At 41.6% G+C, this 25,766-nt stretch overlaps 1 protein-coding gene across 1 annotated transcript in view; it reads left to right on the top strand.

The window, feature by feature from the left end:
* PEPD (peptidase D) overlaps positions 1-25,766 on the top strand; it is a gene marked incomplete at both ends in the record, with an annotated part of 171,098 nt that overhangs the window by 83,315 nt on the left and 62,017 nt on the right. The window contains one exon of the mRNA XM_080638384.1: positions 15,018-15,086. Within this exon, the coding sequence (XP_080494510.1) occupies positions 15,018-15,086 (69 nt within the window). The remainder of the gene's footprint in view (positions 1-15,017; positions 15,087-25,766) is intronic.

Raw genomic sequence — 25,766 nt, 5'->3', positions numbered from 1 at the left:
GAGGAATGAATATAGCCCAAAGTAATGTTTTTAAAATACCTATCGTAACTCTGTGTCTGATGTCTGAGTAGAAAGTCATAATTAATGTCTTCTAATGTCAGCTCCATTTTGAGAGTGATAGCAGGGAATACTTTCTCCTTGAGAAATGAGTGTCTACGTATTCAATTACCCAAGAATAGTAATTTTGGGAAATACAGGCAATCTTTTAAAGCATGTACAGGTACATGGAGGCTACTTGGACACTTAAACAAAAAGCCCCCACCTGTTCAGTAGCTGTGTGGTGAAGGCTGACAAACTTGAATAGAAACTGAAATATATAGGTAAAATATAAAACATAAACAAGGGAAATGGTGAATTTTACCTGTTTACAAAATCACCACTTCTTAAATGGAAAACCAGCGTATTTTGGTAGAAACTGTCGTGGTTTAAGCCCAAGCTGTAAATCAGAACCACGCAGTCTACTGCCCCCCCCACCTTTCTTCCCTCCGCTTCTGGAGGGACGGGGAGGAGAATCAAAGGAATGCAGCTCCCACGGGTTGAGATAAGAACAGTTTAATAACTAAGGTATAACACAAATCACCACTGCCGCCACCAACAATAACAACGACAAGAGAAATAACAAGAGAAGAGAATACGATACCACCCGCCGGAAAAGACAGCCCGACCGACCAGGGGACGTGCCCTTCCGGGTAGCTCCCAGTTCCATCCCCTGGCATGACGTGCTGTGGTATGGAACACCTCCTTGGCCAGTCTGGGTCAGGTGTCCTGTCCCTGCTTCCTCCCGGCCACTCCTCCTCCCTGGCAGAGCATGAGACTCACAAAGTCCTTGGTCAGTCTAAACATCAGTGTTATCAGTTTTTTGTTCCCAAGCCAAAAGTCAAAAACACAGTGCTGCAACAGCTACTAAGAAGGAAAGAAAAAAAACAAAAAAACTGACTGCCACTGCTGAACCCAGGACAAGACTTTTCTAAGTAAGGACTCAGGAAAGTTAAGTGTAAAAACATGTGTGTCTGAGCAAACCAGTTTTTGATGTTTCCTAAACTTTACCCTAAATTCATAGAAGTCAGTGGCCCTCAACTGCTCCGTGATGTGCCATGGTGTTCAAGAGCGTGTCCTGGCCTTGGTCCTCTGTCTGGTGCTTGGGGCATGAGCCCGATCTTTTTGCCTTCTGTTTGCCGAGACCTGACAAATCCGTGGTGGGAGTGACTGCTCCTGTAGCCTGTTATATGGGGTTTCAGCACTGATCTCATCTGATACTTGCTTTGTCAGTATTTCTGTGTGTATCTTGTAAGTTTACTGAATCTAGCAAAAGAGGTTTACCTGTTCTGTGTGTAGTCACCTCCAGAGGGAGATGGAAGGTCTAACAGGCTACTGAAAAGATAATTGCCAGCTAAATCAAGAAGTATTTAAAACACTTTTTATATTCCCAGCAGAACTAGTGCTTATGGCTTGCATGCATTTAGATTCTCTCATTCTCACTAGATTCTCTCAGCATGCATCCTGGACTGTCTGTTGGAGCTGCTCACATTCCCAGATTTTCAAGGCAAGAAATAAGTGTTGAGAATTTCTATGAATTAATCCACTGCTGCTTGGATGTGGCATTAGACTTTGGGACATGCTTTAAGACAGTGGGACTATGTACATCTTTTCCCACTGTCTTTGGGGATGTGATTGCTTGTTCATCTACATCAGGAGGAAGTGCAGAACACCTTGTGGAGTTAGTCTGAGAGCTGTTGCCCTGCAAGTCCTGCCTCTGTATGTTTTCCTGGTTCCTTTCATCTTCCTGTAGGGAGAAGGAGCTGTGTTTGGTGGGTAACAAATCTTCCATATAGAGAGAACAGATGATGTGATTGTTGTATAAGAGCGTGACTGTGCCTCCTGACAGATGTGGCTTTGTTACGTAGTTGTACATATTGACATGAGCAGTTTCAGTCACTACGTATACATGCAGCATCATGACAAAACTTTTTCTTTAATATTTTGACAGATCTAAAGATTATATACTGTTGGTCCACTACTGGAATTCTTGGTTTATTTGCTGCTAGTGGAGACTCAGCAATGCCAGGAGTGGAGTAACCAAAACATCCTCAGAGTTTTGGGCATGCAGTGAAATGTTAGGCTCATTTATAGTTGTTTGATGTCATCTTCCTAATCCTTATGGTTTTAATTCTTTCTAACAAGAGCAGTAGATCTGGAGAAACTGATGAGCACTGAGCTGGGCAATTTTCTATGTGTCACTTATGAGCAGGAATGTGTATTTGTCAGGCCTTGCATGACAGCTTGGATTGTTGAATGTTCTGTTGAGGGTGTACTTTCCCTTCACTTTCACCTGTATGTACTCTGCGGCATGGACTAAGGGAACTACGATCAGTGTTATGGATTTCTTCTTGAGACTGCAAGAGCTCCAGAGCTGTTGTAATCATCTCTGCTGAACACATTTCATTTTGTTTCCCATGTCTTGCAATGGTATTTGTTTTGAAAGTTGCATATTGGCTTCTTAGGAGTTGAAGTTAGTTAATATGTTTATAAAGCTTTGCTCTGGTGAGTTCAGTTTGCAAAATTTGACCTGCATGAGCAGAAATCCACACACGTTGGAGTTTCCAGGGCAGCGTGCAGAGGAATGTAGCTTCTTCTGTCTCTTGAAAATGCTTTCTGGTTCTGTTGTATTGGATTGACTTGAATTTAGCTTTCTGGTCTGTTGGGACTGAAGATTGTTGGAGACTCAACAAATTAATCTGTGGACACTTTTAGCCATATAGTGTTAAAGTGTTGATACATGTTTTCTTTGCTCAGAGTCTTTTTCAAAGACTTACAAGCCCTCTCTAGATTTTTATAACAGATAGTTCATAGCCCCAAGACTAGATCCTTGGGCTCATCTGTCTCACGGTTGGCTCTCAAAAGAGTAATTCCACTGGATTGAAGAGGCAAGTGTTTGAAATTCAGGAGACTATAAAATTGATTCTTCCGTAAAGAAGTAATTTGTGGTAAACGGTGTAGTCCTCTGGGCAGCCATTCACTCATTTTATATGACCAGGACCCTTGAAACATGGTCAGAAAGATTGGAGAAGGCCATCTCTTCTCTGTCATTTATCTTCACAAGCCAGGAAAACTTCCCTTCTTTTGACAATACAGTATCTGGAAGCAGACCCAGCCAAACATACCATCACACTCAGGGCTTCTGTGGCAGGGAAAATGCAATTTTGAGAAAAGTTTAGATAGTGTTCTGAAGTTAACTAAATGACTCCGAAATGCTTAACTAGGCTTTCTATACTTAGCTGCATTTCTTTGCTGTGGAAGCAGTAATGCATTGCATTATTCCAGAAAGCATGTGGGAGATACAGGCAGGGTTGCAGGGCTCTGCCTCCTGGGAAGTAAAGTATGAACTCCTTCAAAAAACTAACGCCCCTGAGAAAATGTTAGTCAGCTCTTCATTTCCATATTGCTCCGGTGGCACTATATTCTCTCAGCATGAAAGCAGGTAGACAGCTGGCATTTCTGTGCTGTGTCCTTGCTTTAGTAGAAAATCTTTGTAAACAGAGAAAGAAATCACAGCACTTACTGGTCAAAGTGCCATTGCAAAACAAAGGCGGTTACTATAGTTAGCATTTAAATAAATAAGTAAATTAAACTGAAAGTAAGACAAGCTGTCAATATATATCTGTTTAGCTTCTATCATAATGTTATTTCTTATATTCGCCTTATTACTGTCCTTCCACAGCACCTCTAACAGCTAACATGTTTTGTCTTCTCAAATATGTTTTCTCACTTAATATTACTGTGCATGCAGTCCTTAAATGTGTTTGTCCTTGGCCTCACAGTTAGAGGCACCAAGATAGTAAAAACAGTAACCTGGTAGGAAGGACAGGTGATGTGAGGACATAGTCTCGTTTGTCTGCTTGTTGCTTATGTTGGCACTACGAGACTCTTGACATGGTGGAACAGCAATTGGGTGCTATGTATAATGAATTTAAGAGATTGGGGTTTTTTTTTATTATTATTATATTTTATTATTATTCCGGGTAATCTTTTAAAAAGTAAGGAGTGTTCTCAATAAGCTTTGATAAAGCACATTGCAGCATCAGCATTTGTTCTCAACATCTGTTAGGTATGAATACTTAAATATTCAAAATGACCTTTCTATACATGCTCTCTCAAGGAGATGCAGTTCTTCTGTTTCTTATAATAAGCTGTTGTTACTTAATCGAAATATAAATGGGTAATGTGCACTTTATAAGGTGGGAAGATAAATTTCCTGCCCCCAAGAGCTTGCCTATATGCGGGAATGGACAAAAAGATAGATTAGAGGAGAGGATTTATGTAAATCGAACTGTGCAGCAACTTAAGTCTTGTGCGGATATTTTATAGAATCATAGAATCACAGAACAGTTAGGGTTGGAAAGGACATTAAGATCATCAAGTTCCAACCTGCCTGCCGAGGGCAGGGACACCTCACACTAAACCATGTCACCCAAGGCTCTGTCCAGCCCAGCCTTGAACACCGTCATTTCAGTATCTGTATGTTCAGTGACTTCATCACAGTCACCTGTGATGTGAAAGCCTCTTAACTATTAGTGTGTGTTAAATGCTAAATATTTTTAGAGAAAACTTGAAATAAGCCAGAATATCAGCAATTTCACTAATATATCCAAATAAGAGATACCAGCTTAGTAAAATCGTATTTCATGTATATGAGTCAGTGGAAATAACATAATACACCTTTTTGAATATTTGTAAAGTACAATTTAATGGGTAAATTAATCAGGTTTCTCCTATAAGTTTATTAGTTTCTTCATATCAAATTCAGATCACTGAAAGCAGCGAAACCCTAAGACTGAGCTTATCGTATTGTTCAACTGCTTGAAATATGCAGAGTTTAGAAATATGTTTAATACCTAATTTATCACATTTTAGGTTGTCCCAGAAAAGTAGTAACATGCAATTTTAAAGGCTGCATTTCCGCAGGATATTGAGTGTTCACAACCAGCTATCTGTATTTTCTGTGATTCAGAAAGAAATGATTTGTTCCATACTTGCATTGAAAACTGACTTAGCCATAGTAAAGAACAGTTAAACTTCCATCATTTTCATAATGAAAATTGATGGCTACTGTAATAACTAAAGCATCTCTTGGTTCATGTTGTTTCCTAAGATTGTAAAGGACAGAAGTGGGAAAACTGGTACAGATGTCAGCTTGTATTTTTTTCTTAACTCTGTCAGGTTTTTTATTAGCCTTGTATTTTCAGTTGGAGAAATTTGAAGACATGCAAGTATAATAATAAGGATAAAGCATTTCTCTTTATTACGGTCAGTTACTGCTAATCTCCCTTTAGAGTTTTAACAGGGATTTATAGGGATTCATTTATGGTTTAGGTTTGGAGATAATTAAGTACCTTTCTGCTGCAAAGAAGAAATCGAGAGAGAGTTGGCTCAAAGCTAAAAGAAGATTCCAGTACTAGTGCATATATTAAACTTCCTTTTATTTGGTTGTCACCCCAATAGGAATGATTAGTGGGTTGTAAAGAAAGAAAATGTATTGCATTACATCTATTAAAGCATGTTTTATATGTAACAGTAATTAAAATATAATTGAAATCATGAGTTCTTCTAATTATTGGCTTTACATAATACTTAAAGAGTGAGCATCTATAAATGTGTCCTTTTTCCACATCTAGAAATGGTTTGCTGACAGCATTTTAATTAAAGATGGATTAGTTAAAATGCAGTTTAATCATTCTGTCATCAAAGGATTTAGACCTCGTTAATTAGCTGTTGATAAATAGGTTTAAACTACAAAAAAATTAATTTAAAATATGCCAGTTGAGATCTAGAATTATTAGAGTTGGAAATGGAGCAATGAATCTAAGAAAAACTCATGCCAGTTCTCTCTGTAGTATTAGATTAAGTATGAAATTTTGACCAGCACAGAACTTAGTTCTGCCTTGTTAGTAACGGACGTGACTCAAATGGACTTCAGAATTGGTGAAGAAATAAAATTGAGACCTTTCTTAATGGTCATTGCTTTCTAGTGCGGCAGTGGGAATGTTTTTGCATTCACATGTTTGGTGAAGATTGAAAAGTCATTTAAAAATCCTTCTGCTGTAGAAAGTAGATGAAAATAAATCCTGGATTCAAGGTTTTACAGCTACCACTTGGTTGTATGGGAACAGTACGCAAGGAGATCGTGCTGCTGTGTTAACTACCTAAGTACAGATGGGGGGTTACAGGCTGACAGGCAGGCCAGGAGCATGAAGAAGGTAATGGTACCATGGTGTAGGAGAAGAACAAGTTCCCACCTTAAACCACATTGTTTTACAGCTGTGTTCAGTACTGAACCACCCTGCTGGAGACTGACTGCTGGACTTGCTGTTGCTACAGACTCCAGAACTGCGCTCAGGGTCTGCTGCCTCTTTCAGGTGCAGGGATGGTTATGCAAATCAATTCAATTTCATTGCTTGCAATGGTCTGATCATAGACCATTGCAATGACCTAATTGCAATGATTAATGATCTAATCATGGCTGCAGTCTCAGTGATGGCAATCTCTTGTACTGTTTATGCTTTTTCTGTCAGTTACTTGATGATGGTTCTTTGACTCCCTGGAGCTCTGATGCAGTCCTATGGGTAGCCCTTGTTTGTATTCTTCATAACAGCCCCTTGGCAAACTTAGCAGATCTGAAAGAGGCATATTCCTCTGCTGACCGAGCAGGTTGAGCTTCTGCATATGGAAACAAATGGAGAGAGGTAGACTTTAACTTGCAGGTTTGTACTATGAATATCTTAATGAGCTTAATTGCTATGAAACAGTAAAGGATTTCAATAGTTCCATAGTCATAATATTTGAATCCATAAATTGACTGGTTTTTACGCAAATGAGTCAATTCTGACAAATGATAGGTGAATAGTGTTAAAAGTGTTTCAGGAAAATAATGATTTGACATCCATACTTGAGGACTTTCTTAGAAGGCTTCTGGAGTGTTAATTTAAAGATTGGGTTATTGGTAAGGTGTATTTAGAGAGCACTCTGGCAGCTGTCCTGTATCTAGGATACCTGTTCAGTTGTCTTGCCAAGCTTCTGGAAAATCATCAGCAGCAAAGTATGAGATTATAGACTTACAGAATCGTTGTTTGCACTTGAATGTTGGTAATGAAATGGGTTAGCTGAACTTCTGTGAAATGAATTCTCAGAGTGAGGTAGAGAGATGTCACACCAGCCTAGAATTAGATGAAGGGCATATCAAGTGAGAGTGGGTATATACAGTTCTTTAAACTGCATCTGCTAAAATTCTTGCCCTTTCTGCATACTGGGGAAAAAAATAGATTTAAACTCAAACAGAGCTGTTAGAAAAAACTTAACATCAATCTGTCTGGGAGGGAGAAAAGGAGGTAATTCCACAGGCATTCTTAAACTGCTGCGGTGCTGTAGAATCACGTTGTTCCCCGACCAAAAAATTATTCAAAAATTTGTGGTTTGAAAAATGATGGTGGAAAGCTTGTTTCACATGGAATGGTTAACTGGGGCAATAAAAGGACAAATTAGTCAACAAAAATAAAATATATGTGTGTGTGTGTAAGAGAAAAAAGCAACTCCAGGTTCTCTAAGTTGACCAGTCCATGTAGTTCAGCAAAAAAGATGAAGTATCAGCTAATGTCATATAATCTCTTCAGTTATTCTTTATATAAGACACATAATTTATAATTCCCAATTATGCAATTAAAATGCTAATTACCCCTCACCTAAACTCTCTTCTTGAACTAAGATTATGTTACCTTCAATCATTGCAAATCATATATGACATATGTGACAGTGCTGAGTTCTGTATTATTTATGGGCTTTCTGTTTAATGGTTGACTGGTTTCCAGGTAGCATTAGTGGCTGGTGAAGTGGTTTGCTTTGGTGTACTGTTTCCTGAAGGAATGGCATTCCTTCTGATCTGTGTCATTTTGCATTCTTAAGATGTGTCTGCATTTTGAGGTAATCTTGTCATCTGTTCCTGCCCAGAGCTCTGGATACATACATTTTAGTACAGAGAACTAGCACATTTAGAAACACCAACATGAATTATCGGTAACAAAAGTGAGACCGCTCACTTCTATGCTGCTTCTACACAGCTTTTCTTTATTTCCTAATAGATGTTCTACATGTAACTACATTAATGTACTGCCAGTTTCATGTGTCATACCTGCTTGCTAAAGTTACAGTTCTTCTATACCTGCTGTACTCAAAATAACATTTTTATCTTCTATGGACCTATTATTATCTAGAGTTTGCTGCATATAAAGAAAAATAACTTAGTTACTAAGAAAACACACACACACACAAAAGAGAACAGAATTTCAATGTTGGAATTCAGAAGGATCAACATTTTTTAGAAAAAGAACACATTTTTCTGCTTGTGCATGATACAAATTAGGAGAATTTTAAATAGAGGTGCTTCAAAGTATAGCTGCTTTCAGTGTCTCTGGTTGATAGTAAGCTTCAACAGATCTACTCCATGATTGTGCAAAATAACCCAGCTGATGGTTTGAATTGCAACATTTTCATTACAAGTAGTGTAAATGGGTTTAAGAACTCATTGTGCAGAAGTGCTTTTGTTTCCCGTTGGTCTTGGAGCAATAAATTCTGTTCTAAACAATTTCTGGTCATGTAAACCACTTAAATAATAACATTGCTTTCATAAATCTCTAATTACATTGTCTCCAAGGTGTAGAAGAATCCTTTGCTCATTTGTTCATAGTTCTAATTTTCTTGTGATGCAAGTTTGTAATGCACCATTTGTTCATTAATAGTAAACTGGATTATTTCTCCTGCTCTTCTCCACTCCCCTTCTTTAATCTTTTGCAATGAAGTACTGACTTTTTTTTTTGTGTTAAAACAACCTCAGACATGTTTTGCAATACTGCGGTGTTGGTTGTGAACTAAATGAAAATAGGATTAGATAAACTAAGCCTTAAAGCATCAAGTTGTCCATGGAAAATAGATTACATTACCAAAGTAAATTGGTTAACAAAGAAAAATGCTCTGTATTTAAAAACCTCACAGTGTCTAGTGCGGAATTAAACGGAACACTGCTCATATTTCCACTGGTAGGCTGTTACTGACACCTCTTCTTTCCTATGTGCGCAGTTCTTCCAGCATAGTTTGATGCTAAGTATAAATACTTCAGATATCACGTACAAATTATATTTATTGTGGCTTAAAAATTTTGCTTTATTTGGGCTTTATAGCTTTCTCATGTGAGGATATTTATGTGACTAAATGATCAAAACAGTGGCTTTCCTTCCTGGTATAGAGAGATCAGCTTCGGAAAATTTAGCCTTTTGTGAATTCTTTATAAAAGTTCTGGGTTTTAGCCTGTCTCATGGTTATGCTTGATACTTACACTGTACAAAAACATAAGGGTACATTCTAGTTGTAATTCAAAAGTAATTAATTGCACAGATAATTAATAGATATTCCCCTACATCTTCCAACTGTACTCATTGAAAACAAAACAAAAAAAACAACTCAGCAAAAAAAACCCCAAAAACACCAAACCTACAGAAAATTCTCCAAGTTCTATACAGAACTACCCTATGCTGCTGTGGCTTCCAGTTTATACTTCAAAACACCTGCTTGCATTTCAAGGCAAGTCTCAAGGGCTGTGTTCAAAGAATACTATTTTTGAAGTGTGTAAAGGTTTCTTTTTTTTAGGAGGCAACTTTCTCAAAGGTACACTGAGGATATTATTGTGGATCTGAAACATCCTCAAAACAGTTAGTTATCCGGTGTGATTTTTTTAATATAAATGTATCTTAAGTTATCATTATTTAAATATAATCACCTTAATGAGATACTGACCCATGAGTGTCCCTGACTCTTATGTACAGGCAAGCTGCACTTCTGACTGCAGACCTCTGATACACAATCTAAAAATCTAGTTCCTGAACTACCAGTATCCAGCAGGTATTCTTGACTTGGCTCTAATATCTGAAAAACAAACAGGGTTATTCGGTGGTTTTGGTCCTCCTCCATTGGAAATCTTGGAATGAGTAATTCTCCCTCTTTCCCAAAGCAATGTGCACACCTTGTTCTGCAGCACTTTGCTTCAGTTACTATGGATGTGGGACTTGGTTAGAGGTAGAAGTTGCCACTGAGGAATGTCAGTGTTAGAGGAACTTGGCATAAGTTTTTAATTTCTGTCAGATGTTCTTGCCACTTTCTGTTTCTTCTCTTTCTTTTCTCTGTACTTGCTGTATTTTCTGTAATTACAGTTTTTACCTGTTTTGTAAGATGCGAGCCAAAATACTGAATTGGATTTTTATATAGACAGTAAACCTTTTTGATCTAAAAGTGTCTCAGTTTCGGAAGTGAATAGCTGAGAAATACAAAATGTGTTTTTCTCAGAAATATTTGTTACAACTCAAGAACAACTGATGACAGGAATTCAAATAAGAAGTTGCCTGTTCACCTCTTTTGGGAAATAAAAATCACACTCTGGTAAGCATGTATGAATATGTATCCATCATATTTGAAAAATCATGGCAGTCAGGTGAAGTTCCCGATGACTGGAAAAAGGGAAATATAACCCCCATTTTCAAGAAGGGGAAAATGGATGACCCGGGGAATTATAGACCAGTCAGTCTCACCTCTGTGCTGGCAAAATCTTGGAGCAGATTCTCCTGGAAGGCATGCTAAGGCACATGAAAAACAAGGAGGTGGTTGGTGACAGCCAGCATGGCTTCACTAAGGGGAAATCCTGCCTGACCAATTTGGTGGCCTCCTATGATGGGGCTACAAAACTGATGGACGGGGCAGAGCAGTTGATGTCATCTATCTGGACTTGTGCAAAGCCTTTGACACTGTCCCACATGACATCCTTGTCTCTAAATTGGAGAGACATCAATTTGATGGTGGACCACTCGGTGGATAAAGAACTGGCTGGATGGCTGCACACAAAGAGTTGTGGTCAATGGCTCAATGTCCAGCTGGAGACCGGTAACGAGTGGTGTCCCTCAGGGATAGGTGTTGGGACCAGTCTTGTTCAACATCTTTATCGGTGACATGGACAGTGGGACTGAGTGCGCCCTCAGCAAGTTTGCGGATGACACTAAGCTGTGTTGTTCAGTTGATATGCCGGAGGGAAGGGATGGCATCCAGAGGGACCTTGACACTCTTGTGAGGTGGGCTGATGCCAAGCTTATGAAGTTTAGCCATGCCAAGTGCAAGGTTCTACACCTGGGTCAGAGCAATCCAAGGCACAGCTACAGGTTGGGCAGAGAAAAGATTCAGAGCAGCCCTGCGGAGAAGGACTTGGGGGTGTTGGTCGATGAAAAAATGAACATGAGCTGGCAGTGTGTGCTCGCAGCCCAGAAAGCCAACCATATCCTGGGCTGCATCAAGAGGAGCGTGACCAGCAGGTCAAAGGAGGTGATCCTGCCCCTCTACTCTCCTCTCGTGAGACCTCACTTGGAGTATTGTGTGCAGTTCTGGTGTTCTCAACATAAAAAGGACATGGAACTGTTGGAACAAGTCCAGAGGAGGGCCACGAGGATGATCAGGGGACTGGAGCACCTCCCATATGGAGACAGGCTGAGAAAGTTGGGGCTGTTCAGCCTGGAGAAGAGAAGGCTGCGTGGAGACCTCATAGCAGCCTTCCAGTATCTGAAGAGGGCCTACAAGGATGCTGGGGAGGGACTGTTCATCAGGGACTGTAGTGATAGGACAAGGGGTAACGGGTTCAAACTTAAACATGGGAAGTTTAGATTGGATATGAGGAGGAAGAAATTCTTTACTGTTAGGGTGGTGAGGGACTGGAATGGGTTGCCCAGGGAGGTTGTGAATGCTCCATCCTTGGCGGTGTTCAAGGCCAGGTTGGATGAGGTCTTGGGTGACATGGTTTGGTGTGAGGTGTCCCTGCCCATGGCAGGGAATTTGGAACTAGATGATCTTAAGGTCCTTTCCAACCCTAACTATTCTATGATTCTATGATTCTGTGTTGTAGTCTAGTCCTGAGGAAGATGAAAATAAGCAAAAAGTGTAATGGAAATCATTACAGATAGTTTCTGTCCCTCCTGCTTTTGAGTGCCCTTATTCCTTAAATCCACTTAAGTTAGGAAAACTGTTGACATTAGACTAGTTCATTTAATTCAATTACATTTGTAGCACAGATCTGATTGTAATTGCAGTGTGCATAAGATAACAATGGGAAGACCAAAGATGGTCATGAAACACACAAACATTGCCAGAGTGGTTCTTATAATTTGTCAGAAAGTTTATCCATAGCAGGTTTTACTTTAATGGCTTTTCAGGGTGTTTTGAAATTGAGCTTTTTTTAAGCATTCTGGAGTTTTGTTTGGATGTACGCAATACTCCACAAGATTCCAAAAATAGCAAGTATATACTTGCTTCTAATGATGTAGAAATCAGAGTTTTCTTCTCAAGTCTGTACTTCAGATAGTCAAGACTCAGTAGAGTGATGAGGATAACTTGGATTGTTGGTGGCTGATACTTTTTTTAAAATAATGGAAAAAAGCAGTGAGGTTTTTAAAATTACCCACGATCTCCATGTTTTCAATCAGTTAAAGAAGCTGATGATTTTTTGCAAAAAGAAAAAGTACCAAACCCAGGATTTACATCTGTGTTAAAAAACAAGTTAGTTTCAAAAGCAATGCAGAACCCATGTCAGCTCCAACAGAGTTGTATGCGTTTAAAAGTTAACACCTGACTTGCAGGTACACCAGTGCCATGGGGCAGAGGTCAAAGGTCGTGAGGTTGTGAAGTCAGATAGGTCAAAGGTCATGGGATCAAAGATCACATTTTTTGTCATAGGTCTAATGTCAAGGGCGTCAAAGGTTTCATAGGTCACAGGATCAAAGAAGCAAACTCTTTGGCTCTTCTGCCGTTTGATATGCTTTTTGCCATTACTTGCTTTTGGGGAAATACAGAATTACCTCGTAAAGCCACAGCATTTTGAGCAGAAAAGAGATCTTGAAAACTGGGTCTCCCCAGTAAGCCTCTAAATTTATATTCTCTTTTTTTTCCTTTTGTGATTAATTTGCATGTTTTGTTTTGTCTCTTTTTAAATACTATCATTTTGTATAATTTTAAAATCTGGTTTGGATTTACAAGCATGTAATGTCTTTAATATCCTTCAAAGTATTTGAATTGTGTTCTGTGGATAGCTGCTGTAGAAGGACAAAATCACAACATCTCTATTCTTCTGAATAGCACCATTATCACTGTGTTAATGAAATGATTTCAGTATTACAAGTAATGAGTTTTTGAAATTCATTCAGTATTAAAGGGAATTGGATTGTAATTAGAGCATATTTCAAAAAGAATAAAGGGATCCACGATATGTGCTCAGCTCTTAAAGCACCTAATCCTGTATTAATTGTTCTTTGGGCACATCTGCCCTCATATGAAGGGGACTTTTGACAATGAAGATAAAAATGTTTTAATGCTTTTAAAGCCAAACAGCTCCTCCAGCAGGATGGCACTGCAAGAGGAGTACTGTTGGAGTGCATGGAGCTCAGTCTAATGTTATCACATTATCTTATTGCTGTTGGGATTGAGTGTGCAGTAATTTTTTTCCCCATGTGTCCTAGGTTCAGCAGTAGCAGTCATTTTTCTCCTTCTTAGTAGCTGGTGCAGTGCTGTGGTTTTGACTTTCAGCCTGGGAACAGCGCTGATAACACCGATGTTTTTAGTTGTTGCTAAGTAATATTTAGTCTGACCAAGGACTTTCTGAGTCTCATGCTCTGCCAGAAAAGAGGGGAAGTCGGGAGGAAGCAGAGACAGGACACCTGACCAAGACTGACCAAAGGGGTTATGCATACCACAGCACGTCATGCCCAGTATAGCAACTGGGGGCAGTTACCCAGAAGGGCTAGATCACTGCTCAGGTCGGGCTGGGTATCGGTCAGCAGGTGGTGAGCGGTTGTATTCTCTTCCCTTGTTATTTCCCTTACCATTATTATTATTGGTGGTAGCAGTAGTGGTTTTGTTATACCTTAGTTACTGGACTGTTCTTATCTCAGCCCGTGGGAGTTACATTCTTTCAGTTCTCTTCCCCATCCCTCCAGGAGCAGGGGAAGAAGAAGGCGGTGAGTGAGCGAGCAGCTGCGTGGTTCTGAGTTACGAGCTGGGCTTAAACCACAACACCATGTTTTGGCAGGGGAGATCACAGAGGTATTAAGGTACCACAATCTGAAATTGAATAGTTTTATGTTTTCTCTGTGTCTGTTGTGCTATGGACAAGAAAACCTGAGACCATCCATTCCAGGGTGGACCATGGTGCTAGTGGAGGGTGCCTGGCTTGACTTAGCGAGAGAGCTCTGCTGGCTTGTCTGGAGAAGAGGGCGTACAGCATAGTCAGATGTAGTTCAGGCTTCAGGTGCATTTATTTCAGCTTTCAGCAGCAGGTATCAGTGAGGTGGTAAAAATGAGAAAGCTTCTGCTGAAATAATTTTGAAGAAAAGCTTTTCCGTGTCTGGTGCACTCCTTCCCTATTAAGGGGTGGTTGGACTTCACTTTTGCTGAATTTGCACACTGTAGACTGAAGGCAGGAGGGTTGAAAATAAGGATCATGGATGAGATTTTATACCTGAAAGTGCTGCAGTGGTTTTCTCAACCTCATTTCAGAGAGTTTGGCCAGCTTCAGCATTTACCTGTTAACCATTCCTTTCAGTCTGTGGCCAGATGAACTACCTTTTGCCAACAATGCTGTGCCTTTCCATGTTGTGTTGTTAAGGAAAGCAATTTGCCATTTGAAGTTACTGAGCTGCTTTTGACCCACTCTTCTCTGCTACAGAGTTGTTTAATGGGTTTTTGTGAAAATTGCATGATGCTCTGCAGGACTGCTGAGCTATGGATGTGGGCGAGTCTGAGTCTTCAGATGAGCAGAAATAGGCAGAGAGCCTCATTGGGGAGCCAGGGATTTGCACCAACACAGCTGTACTCAAGAAAGACTTAATTTTGATCCCTGTCATATGGGGGTTTTGAATATATTATTAATTACCACCTTCCTTTCTTTGCAGCCTATTCCAGCACTACTGCTATGCTCGAGGTGGCATGCGCCACACTTCCTACACTTGCATCTGTGGCAGGTAAGTGGATGGTTTACACTGAATTGTTGTAGTCGTTATGGTCAGTTTTCCACTGGATATTTGTAATATCATTCCTTTGAGGCCCATGATGTGTTTGCAAGTGCCACCACAGTGAGTTTTGAACTGTTTCTTCTGGAAAAGCCAAAGAAAGGTGTCTTAAAGAAATAACTTGGTTACAGATTCTGGTGTACTCAAGAGATTCCGCAATGACTGCTACTGTTTCCAAGATCATGTTTATGCTCATGTCTGTGCTGCAATTGCCTTTTTTATTAGATAGTGTTATGGAGAAGGGCTTTAGAGCTGTTTTCTGTTGCTCAATAATGTATATTAATGGAAAATAATGTATATTTTCCCTTTGAAATATACGTTAAGTATTTAATATCTTTCTGAAAATTCTTTGCCTTATAGGTGAGCATGCGATTAATCTTTTTGGAATTTGGAAATTCTTTGCTCTCTAATTTTCTTGCTGAACAGCTAGTGTTGGAGGTATTGTATTTGGGAAGGTATTATAAAAGTTTTCCCTGCAGTTGTAGAAATACACATTTTTAATTTACAGAACTTAACAGAAGAATGTTGCGTACATGTTGAAGAACAGCTGTGTGCTTTGTTCAGATATTAATCTTATTTAGTCAGTGGCATTAATCTAATCAGAGATGTGACAGATGAGGCATGTATATCAGTATATAGGTTCCACTTGTAAATCTGCTGCTACTCACAAACATTTGCCATACACTGAAATCACATACTCTTACAAAAGATAAATTTTACATTAATGACAGTAGTGTTATATTGCTTTGGAGGTAATAGGGACAATTAGTATCTTCGCTTCTTTCTGCTGTTTACTCAATTGCTTATTCGTAAATGCAATTTTCCAATTTGTATGCAAAATTGCAGTAGGAGCATGAGCAGTTTTATGGCAAATTGTACATCTAAATTGTCTGAAAAGTTTCCTGGTTTAAGTACCGTCATATGACTTGAGAATTAACATCCCATTGAAATGAGACTCCATCTCTGTGGTATTGTCACAGGCTGTGATGGTAAAATCAAGTTGTCTCTGTATATGTTTTTTCACAGCCATACAGATTTCACATTCACTTGTCGTAAATTAGAACGTGTGCTGCAGGGTCTGCTTTGGATGCTAGCCATCCGTGGTTTTGATAAACCTATAGAAACATCTACTATATGCTTATAACAGTATGGTGAATCCTTATGACCCTGTGGGGACAGACTAAACTCTCCACTGGACTGAAAAATCCAGGACTTCGTTACATGACTTTAGTAACCCAGGAGGAGGAAGTTCCCAACGGTAGTTGAGAAGTGGGTGAGCACAGGAGCTTCGTGGGTGGCTGGCCCCACCATGCTGGAGGGGCTTAGCAGGGTGTGGGGATGGTGTTTGAGCTGCCTCAGAACTGCTGGAGGATTTAATACATAGAGAAGGGTTGCCCTTGAAATGCAAGAGCCTAACAATATTGTGACTCTGTTGCAGTTGGGAGTTGGCATTGTATGCTACCACTACAATTAAAAGTGCAGACAAACTTAATTTAAAAAAAAAAAAAAAAATATATAAGAAGATAGAATACAAAGGCCTTTGTCTGTAAATTGCTATAGTCTGACTATGAGCAATGAAGTAAGAATGAATAATAGTAACAATTTTAAGCTAGTTCCTAATAAAATGAAGGTAAGTAGATCTATGTGATGAATTCAGTTAAGAACAGCAGAAATAATAGGCATTTTTTTATCATGAAAATGTCATGCACAGTAAATATTACGCTTACCCATGTTATAATTAAAGATAGCTATTGCAATTAGGATTTTTGTATAGTTATGTTTTCTTCTATTCATGCTGAGTTTTGTTGTTTTCCTGACACTTAAAGTTGTGATATTTTGACAGGATCTTTCCTTGTTAGATTGCAGGCCTGATAATAATTTCTGTAGAAAGGAATCATGCTTCTAAATAAAAACCATGTTTGTTATTTAGATTTTAGAAAAGATGCTCACTAAGCTGGAACTCAGGAGTAGTCGATACCATATTTCGGTATAGAAATAAATCATTCTGCACATGTTGAGTGCATCATTTGCAGCTGTTCCTGTCCAGTGTTGAGTACTCTTCACGAGATGGTAAATTAAATATTTTTGTGTGACCAAATATGCTTTACAGATTCACTTGCGTACATTCACTCTCAAATCAGTTGAGAATAATAGGACGCTTATATTAGTGTTACAAGTCATTACATAGTGAGGTTAGTCCTGTAGTTAGTGATACTTTCAAACACTTGTCAACTTGTCAGCGGTTTGAAGCGCAAACAGATGCCACATAAGTGCAATTAAACAAGAATTATAGTATTTTATAAATGTACTTGGGTATATATAGCACCAGTTAACAAAGTGTTGACTTCTGAGTGGTGTTCAAATGCTAACAAATTGTTCATTGCAGTGTCTTGGTGTATCAACTAACCATTTTTACAAAGGGGAAAGCAAAGGTTGAGTTACATGCACAGTGCATCCTGGTGACCCTACAATGGATGGTACCCACTGGTGACCAGGCACAGTGACCACAGGTGACCACAGCTGGTTTCCAGCTGGATTCAGGTGGAGATGGAAGCATCAGTATCTCTGCAACCAGTGCAGAAGCCATGGTCAGCTGCAATTTGATACTGGGGAATCTTAGACTTAGGTTCAGATCATCTTGACAGATGTCTCCAGGCAGATGACAGCTCTCAGCAGATGATTCCAATGATTAAGAATAGCGTACTGCAGTAAAATGATTTCCTCTATCTGAGGATTGACATATGTAAAGCTTTTTGGATAAGATTAGGATACTTATTTAATCTGTTTTTCTTTCGTTTCTTTTCAGTACAACTTTCAAAGATTTCATATCTCAGATGGAAAATTGGAGAGAAGGCTGTTAGTGCTTCCCTCTGGATTGATTTTATTATTTAAATCATAATGTAAATAGATTGCTGTTTTGTTTAATGGTCTATTGTTTTTTATTTAGGTGTTCTTAATGTAGCTGCACTCTTTGTAATGATTGATGCTGAGCTTACTCCTGTTCTTAAAATATTACCTGCATTCTTCCTCTTTGTCTTTTTCCTGATACTTTGTTTTCAGGATATTTTCTGATCTGAAATGTATTTTGGGGATTTTTTTTTCCTCTCCTAGTATATGAATCTCTTCCTACTGTTTGCACTCTCAGTGGTGTTAATTTACAGATTTTTCACCACTTTGCGCAATTCTTTCTGTAGCAAACACATCTTTGGCACCAGTTAGAGGCAAATTATTAAAGGAATAAAACCACAGAAGTCTCTTGAAGAATTTTTCAGGTTGGCTGCCTGAAGGCAGACATTGGACACCCAATGTGTGGTGGTTTTCAGAGGTGCTGACCTCCAGGAAGGCAGCGGAGCTGCCGGTGATCTGTGCCTCCCCACAGTGCATAATTTTAAACCCTGACTGTGGTGTGCTGATGCCAGACATTTCAACTGTTGCTCCTTGGGAAGAAAGGAAGTAGGTGCTACAGGAAGGCTCATTTGCTTTGCCTGTGGCTGGGGGTTTTGTTTAAATTGTTTTGAAGCCACCTTGAAAGTTTAACCGAATCATTAGGAACAGTTTCTGGCTAGATGTAACGTTTGCCTTGTGGGTTCACATCACTTCTGTAACATTGTTCCTAAAGCATCTTTCCTGCCTGCATCTCAGGATGGTGGTACAGATGTGTCCTGTGAGGAAGTTTGGACTTGTACCTCTTGGCAGGAACAGGCTGGAGGTGTGTCCACATCAGTGTTTTAATTTGGGTCAGGAGTGCATTTCTGAAGCAAGGTCTCCCACTCATGCCCAGCTGCAGGGCTTTGCTCAGAGCCAGAGACCAGTCCTGGAGTGCACACACTGAATTTCTTTTGAGTGAAAAACAGCTGAGAGAGTTTTCAGGAGCAGGTCTGCTGTGCTTCAGTTGCTAATGGGTGTTCAGCCCAGGGGACCTGCCCAGAGCCAGTCTCAAGTGAATCCCAGACCTGTTCACCCCAGTCACTTCAAACAGCCAGAAAAGATGAAATGCATATGGTGTGTCTGTCTGGTCTTCAGCACCAACTGTGCTCTCTGTGGTACGATGCCATTTCCTTGACAGAGCCAAGATGTGCGTGACAGATAAGGAGTCTCAAATGCCAAGAAAGATTGTGTGCTGTTAACGCTTCACTAACGGTGCTGAAAAACAGATTTTTCACCCATCTTCTGTAACAGTTGGTGCCGAACCTTACAGAAATATTTTGTAAACTAAAACCTTTACGTTAAAATGTGCAAAAGAAATACCCCATCTTTGTATTTGTAATGTCTGTTGTTAAAAGCATTTGTGAGGTGCTCATATTTGTATATATGACTTCTTTATGCAGCTGGTATGGTATATGGCACCGAGGGTGCCAGCATATGAGGATAAGTAAACAAGCTATCTGCAAATACATTAGCATGGAGTTATGCCCTTAAGCTCCATGATTTTTTTTTTTAAATTTGATCATAAATATATGCATGTGCTATTTGCTTCTCCTGCTTTATCCCCATTTTTAAAGGGAGATAAGGAATAGTATCAGCAGCTAAAATCCTGACACACTGCTGTGTGAGCATGTGTGTGCATAACAGGTATTGGCTTTTTTTTTTCTTAATAATTTTTATATTTTAACTTAAATACCAAGTGTGTGGGTTCACAGACGGTGTCATGCATAGCACCAGGCTCATGATAGTTGCTTTGAAGTGCCAGTCCACCCAAAATTGTAGCCCTTCAGCTGGAAAACAGTTCTTCGGACAGGAAATAGATACAGAGAAGAGGGAAGTCAAGGAAGGGAGCCAGAAGACCTGCGTGGTTAGTCAAGGAACTGCTGGGTAAGCTCAAATGGAAGAGGAGAGTTTTAAAGATCATGGAAGGAGGGGCTGGCCACTTGGGAAGAATATAAGGCTGTTGTCAGAGGATGTAGGGAGGCAACTAGGAGAGCTAAGGCCTCCTTAGAATTAAACCTGGCGAGAGGAGTCAAGGACAGCAGAAAGAGCTTTTTCAAATATATGGCAGATAAAACCAACACCAGATAAAACCAACATCAGGCCCACTGATGAATGGGGTGGGTGCCCTGGTGACAGAAGATACAGAGAAGGCAGAGCTGCTGAATGCCTTCTTTATCTCTCTCTAATCTGCCGGAGGCTGTCCTGAAGAGCCCCATACCCCTCAGGACCCAGAGGAAGTCGGGAAATTGGAGGAGTTTGCCTTAGTTGATGAGGACTGGGTTAGGGAGCAATTAAGCAATCTGGACATCCATAAATCCATGGGTCCAGATGGGATGCACCCCCGGGTACTGAGGGAGCTGGCTGAAGTCATTGCTGGACCACTCTCCATCATCTTTACCAAGTCCTGGGAAATGGGAGAGGTGCCTGAGGACTGGAGGAAAGCAAATGTCACTCCAGTCTTCAAAAAGGGCAAGAAGGAAGACCTGGGTAACTCTAGATCGGTCAGCCTCACCTCCATCCCTGGGAATCCCAGGGATGTTTTCCACTTGGAAATCCCAGGGATTTCCACTGGGAAAGTGATGGAACACCTTATCCTTGGTGCCATCTCAAGGCATATCAAGGATAAGAGGGTCATTAGAGGCAGTAAACATGGCTTCACCAAGGGGAAGTTGTGGTTGACCAACCTCATAGCCTTTTATGAAGACATAACAAGGTGGTTGGATTCTGGCAGAGCGGTGGATGTGGTCTACCTTGACTTCAGCAAAGCATTTGACACAGTCTCCCACAGCATCCTCATAGCTAAACTGAGGAAGTGTGGACTGGATGATCAGGTAGTGAGGTGGACTGCGAACTGGCTGAAGGACAGAAGCCAGAGAGTTGTGGTCAATGGAGCGGAGTCTCGTTGGAGGCCTGTATCTAGTGGAGTGCCTCAAGGGTCAGTGCTGGGACCAGTATTATTCCGTGTCTTTGTCAATGACCTGGATGAGGGAGTTGAGTGTACTATCAGCAAGTTCGCTGATGACACTAAGCTGAGAGGAGTGGTTGACATGCTAGAAGGCTGTGCTGCCATCCAGCTGGACCTGGACAGGCTGGAGAGTTGGGCTGTGAAAAATGTGATGAAATATAACAAGGGGAAGTGTAGAGTGTTCCATCTGGGCAGGAACAACCCCAGGTTCCAGTATAGGTTGGGGAACGACCTATTAGAGAGCAGTGTAGGGGAAAGGGACCTGGGGGTCCTGGTGGATGGCAGGATGACCATGAGCCAACACTGTGCCCTTGTGGCCAGGAAGGCCAATGGAATCCTGGGGTGTATTAGAAGGGGGGTGGTCAGTAGGTCGAGAGAGGTCCTCCTTCCCCTCTACTCTGCCCTGGTGAGACCGCATCTGGAATATTGTGTCCAGTTCTGGTCCCCTCAGTTCAAGAAGGACAGGGAACTGCTAGAGAGAGTCCAGCACAGGGCGACAAAGATGATTAAGGGAGTGGAGCATCTCCCTTATGAGGAAAGACTGAGGGAGCTGGGTCTCTATAGTTTGGAGAAGAGGAGACTGAGAGGTGACCTCATTAACGTTTATAAATATGTAAAGGGGGAGTGTCACGAGGATGAAGCCAGGCTCTTCTCGGTGACAACCAATGGTAAGACAAGGGGTAATGGATACAAACTGGAGCACAAAAGGTTCCACTTAAATTTGAGAAGAAACTTCTTCTCAGTGAGGGTAACGGAACACTGGAACAGGCTGCCCAGGGGGATTGTGGAGTCTCCTTCTCTGGAGACATTCAAAACCTGCCTGGACGCCTTCCTGTGTAACCTCATCTAGGTGTTCCTGCTCCGGCAGGGAGATTGGACTAGATGATCTTTTGAGGTCCCTTCCAATTCCTAATATTCTGCGATTCTGTGAAATGATGCTGCCTCCTCTTATCATGCTGATAGTCCAGCTCAGATAGGTGCCCTCCATGTGAAAGGAGACAGCTGAGGCTGTAAGCGTGGTGCCTGCTGTACATATTACTTGGCACAGGAGGTAATTTTCTTTTGATTGCAGTCCATCACCATATTACACATCTCTTTTTTCAGACAGAGCAAAATAAGTTTGAAAGTGTCCTAACTGTGGAGAACTGAGATTGTGGCCAGAAGGAGCTATCCCAGCACTGCCCAGGAGACACAACATCTCAGAAGAAAGCTCACATCATGTCTTCTTCTTGTGTGCAAGCTTTATGGTGCCATTTTTAGTTACCTGCACAAGAGTCTAGGTTGCCAAGTCAGGAATCCAGGAAGTCAAAAGCAGCCAGCCAGTAGCCAATTGCAAAACTGTGCATAAGCCATTGGACCAGCATCACAAAACAAATTTGTTGCAGCCTTAATTCTGTTGGGGGTTTTAAATTCTTGATTTAACAACTTAATTTTTCCCTTTGGAGTATAATTTTAAGAAATACACTTTGTATCAGAATCATTCCCGTGAAACATTGTCCTTCACTTCCTTGTAACATAGTGATTCTTGTATGCTAAAAAGTACTGAACAATAAAAACGCACTGATTTCAAAATACTAACATGATCCAGCCATCAGAAAGCTTCTGCTTTCTGCCCCGTCATCATTGCTCATGGAGTTATTATGTCTGAATGACCAGTGATCTGTTAAATATCTAATTGGTCACAAGTACTTAATGTATCTTGACTGTAATCTCTTTTTGGATACAGTGCATGTTTACTGTTTTTGTAATTGCATATATCAGAAGTCTAATATGAGAATATTACGTCTAATGTGTCAGATGGAATGTTTACTGCAGATACAACAGAAGATTCATTGAAATTGAGCCTCAGATTCCTTTTGTCGTGGTTTAAGCCCAAGCTGTAAATCAGAACCACGCAGTCTGCTGCCCCCCCCCCCCACCTTTCTTCCCTCCGCTTCTGGAGGGATGGGGACGAGAATCAAAAGAATGCAGCTCCCACGGGTTGAGATAAAGACAGTCCAGTAACTAAGGTATAACACAAATCACCACTGCCGCCACCAACAATAACAACGACAAGAGAAATAACAAGGGAAGAGAATACGATACCGCCCGCCAGAAAAGACAGCCCGACCGAAAAGGGGACGTGCCCTTCCGGGTAGCTCCCAGTTCCATCCCCTGGCATGACGTGCTGTGGTATGGAATACCTCCTTGGCCAGTCTGGGTCAGGTGTCCTGTCCCTGCTTCCTCCCGGCCCCTCCTCCTCCCTGGCAGAGCATGAGACTCACAAAGTCCTTGGTCAGTCTAAACATCAGTGTTATCAGTTTTTGTTCCCAGGCCAAAAGTCAAAAACACAGTGCTGCAACAGCTACTAAGAAGGAGAAAAAAAACCTGACTGCTGCTGCTGAACCCAGGACAGTATCCACCCCTTGTTCCATACCATTCACGTCATGCTCAGATCCCACATTTTCCATATACCCTCACTCTCATCTCGGTGCACTGTTAGCTTAGTGCACGGACCAATTCCTATAAAGCTACTGAGTCCATTCGATTCATGATGTTGGGCTCCATCTCTTGGAACAGTCTTTCAGGGCAGAAGAAGCTGTGTGCAGTGTTGGATTGTTGCCTGCTGATGCTGATCATTCCTTTACTGTAGAACTTGTCCAGTTCTATCAAAGTTCATTCTCTGTTGGGATGATGGTCGGAGGGAAGTCAGAGCCAGTCGCTGGTGCCCTGCAGACTTCTAGTTGATGGGCTATAGCAGGCAACAGCGTACAATTGAGTTCATTGGCTGTTTTCCCCTAAAATCAAATCCCCTTGAGGTACACATCAGACTTCCCCATCTTCCCTCATTACCCACCAAGTATATCCAGGTCCCTGAGCAAAAGCAATCCCACAAGTGGGTTTGCCTTTACCTGGAGCAGGAATAACCCAGACTGTCTTCCCCAGCAAATTCTTCATGTGCTCCACAGGAACTTTGTCCCCCTCTACAATATGTAAAAGTTCTGACTGGGCTGGGCCAGCCCTGTTGGCAGATCCTCTGGTGTTGACCAACCAGGTGGCCTTTGGTAAGCGTGTATCCCAATGCTTGAAAGTTCCCCCACCCATTGCTCTCAGTGTAGTTTTTAACAGCCCATTATACCGTTCGATTTTCCCAGAGGCTGGTGCATGGTAGGGGATGTGATATACCCACTCAATGCCATGCTCTTTGGCCCAAGTGTCTATAAGGTTATTCCGGCAATGAGCCCCATTGTCTGATTCAATTCTTTCTGGGGTGCCATGTCGCCACAAAATCTGGTTCTCAAGGCCCAGGATAGTGTTCCTGGCAGTGGCATGGGGCACAGCGTATGTTTCCAGCCATCCGGTGGTTGCTTCCACCATGGTAAGCACATGGCGCTTGCCTTGGCGGGTTGGTGGGAGTGTGATATAATCAATCTGCCAGGCCTCCCCATATTTGTACTTCAGCCATCGTCCTCCATACCAAAGAGGCTTTAACCGTTTGGCTTGTTTAATTGCAGCACATGTTTCACACTCATGAATAACCTGGGCAATAGTGTCCATTGTTAAGTCCACCCCTCGATCACGGGCCCATCTGTATGTTGCATCTCTGCCCTGATGACCTGAAGTGTCATGGGCCCACCGGGCCAAAAATAATTCACCTTTATGTTGCCAATCTAAGTCCATGTGAGCCACTTCAATCTTAGCAGCTTTATCCACTTGTTGGTTGTTCTGGTGTTCCTCAGTGGCCCGACTCTTGGGTACATGGGCGTCTACATGATGTACCTTCACCACCAGGTTCTGCACCCGGGCAGCGATATCTTGCCCCAGTGCAGCAGCCCAGATGGGTTTACCTCTGCGTTGCCAGTTGCTCTGCTTCCATTGCTGCAACCACCCCCCCAGGGCATTTGCCACCATCCATGAGTCAGTATAGAGATAAAGTACTGGCCACTTTTCTCGTTCAGCAATGTCCAGGGCCAGCTGGATGGCTTTCACCTCGGCAAACTGACTCGATTCACCCTCTCCTTCAGCAACCCCACAACAGAGGGATCCTCTGAGAGACCAGGCAAGGTGGACAGCTGTTCATTTTCCTCAGTCTCCAAAGCAGCAACACCAAAAGCCCATCGGTACCCTTTTGGGTCTTTGAAGTACCCTCTCCTGAGGTAATCTATGCCAAGGATGCATGGAGCCTCTGGACCAGTCACAATGGGGTGCTTTTGCCATTTCCTTCCAGTCAGGCTGATCTCAGCCTCCAGTACAGTCAACTCTTGGGATCCTCCTGTCACTCCAGAGATATAGATGGGTTCCACCCCTTGACAGCTTGACGGCATCAGGGTACACTGTGCACCGGTATCTACGAGAGCTTTATACTTCTGCGGTACTGATGTGCCAGGCCATCTGACCCACACAGTCCAGTAAATCCGATTGTCCCCTACCTCCACCTGGCTGGAGGCAGGGTCCCTCTAACAGTCATCACAACGTTGGACACCTAAGTCATGTTGAGAGGGATTATTCTTCATTATCACAGGAGCTGGAGTAAAATCAGCTCTTCCGCTCCATCTGGGAACCTGCTCAACAGAGACTGAAGCCGCAGCTCTCATGGGATGATTAGTCTTGACCCTTGTTCCTATTTTCAATTCATGCACCCGTTCCTCCAAAGCTGAAGTAGGTTTTCCATCCCACTTCGTCATGTCTTCTCCATGATCCCGCAGGCAAAACCATAGGGTGGCCCGTGGTGTTTGCCTTCTCTATCTTCTGTCTTGAAC

The sequence above is a fragment of the Psittacula echo genome (assembly GCF_963264785.1).
Source record: "Psittacula echo genome assembly, chromosome: Z".
Taxonomy (NCBI): domain Eukaryota; kingdom Metazoa; phylum Chordata; class Aves; order Psittaciformes; family Psittacidae; genus Psittacula; species Psittacula echo.
This window is presented reverse-complemented; position numbering and strand designations above follow the sequence as displayed.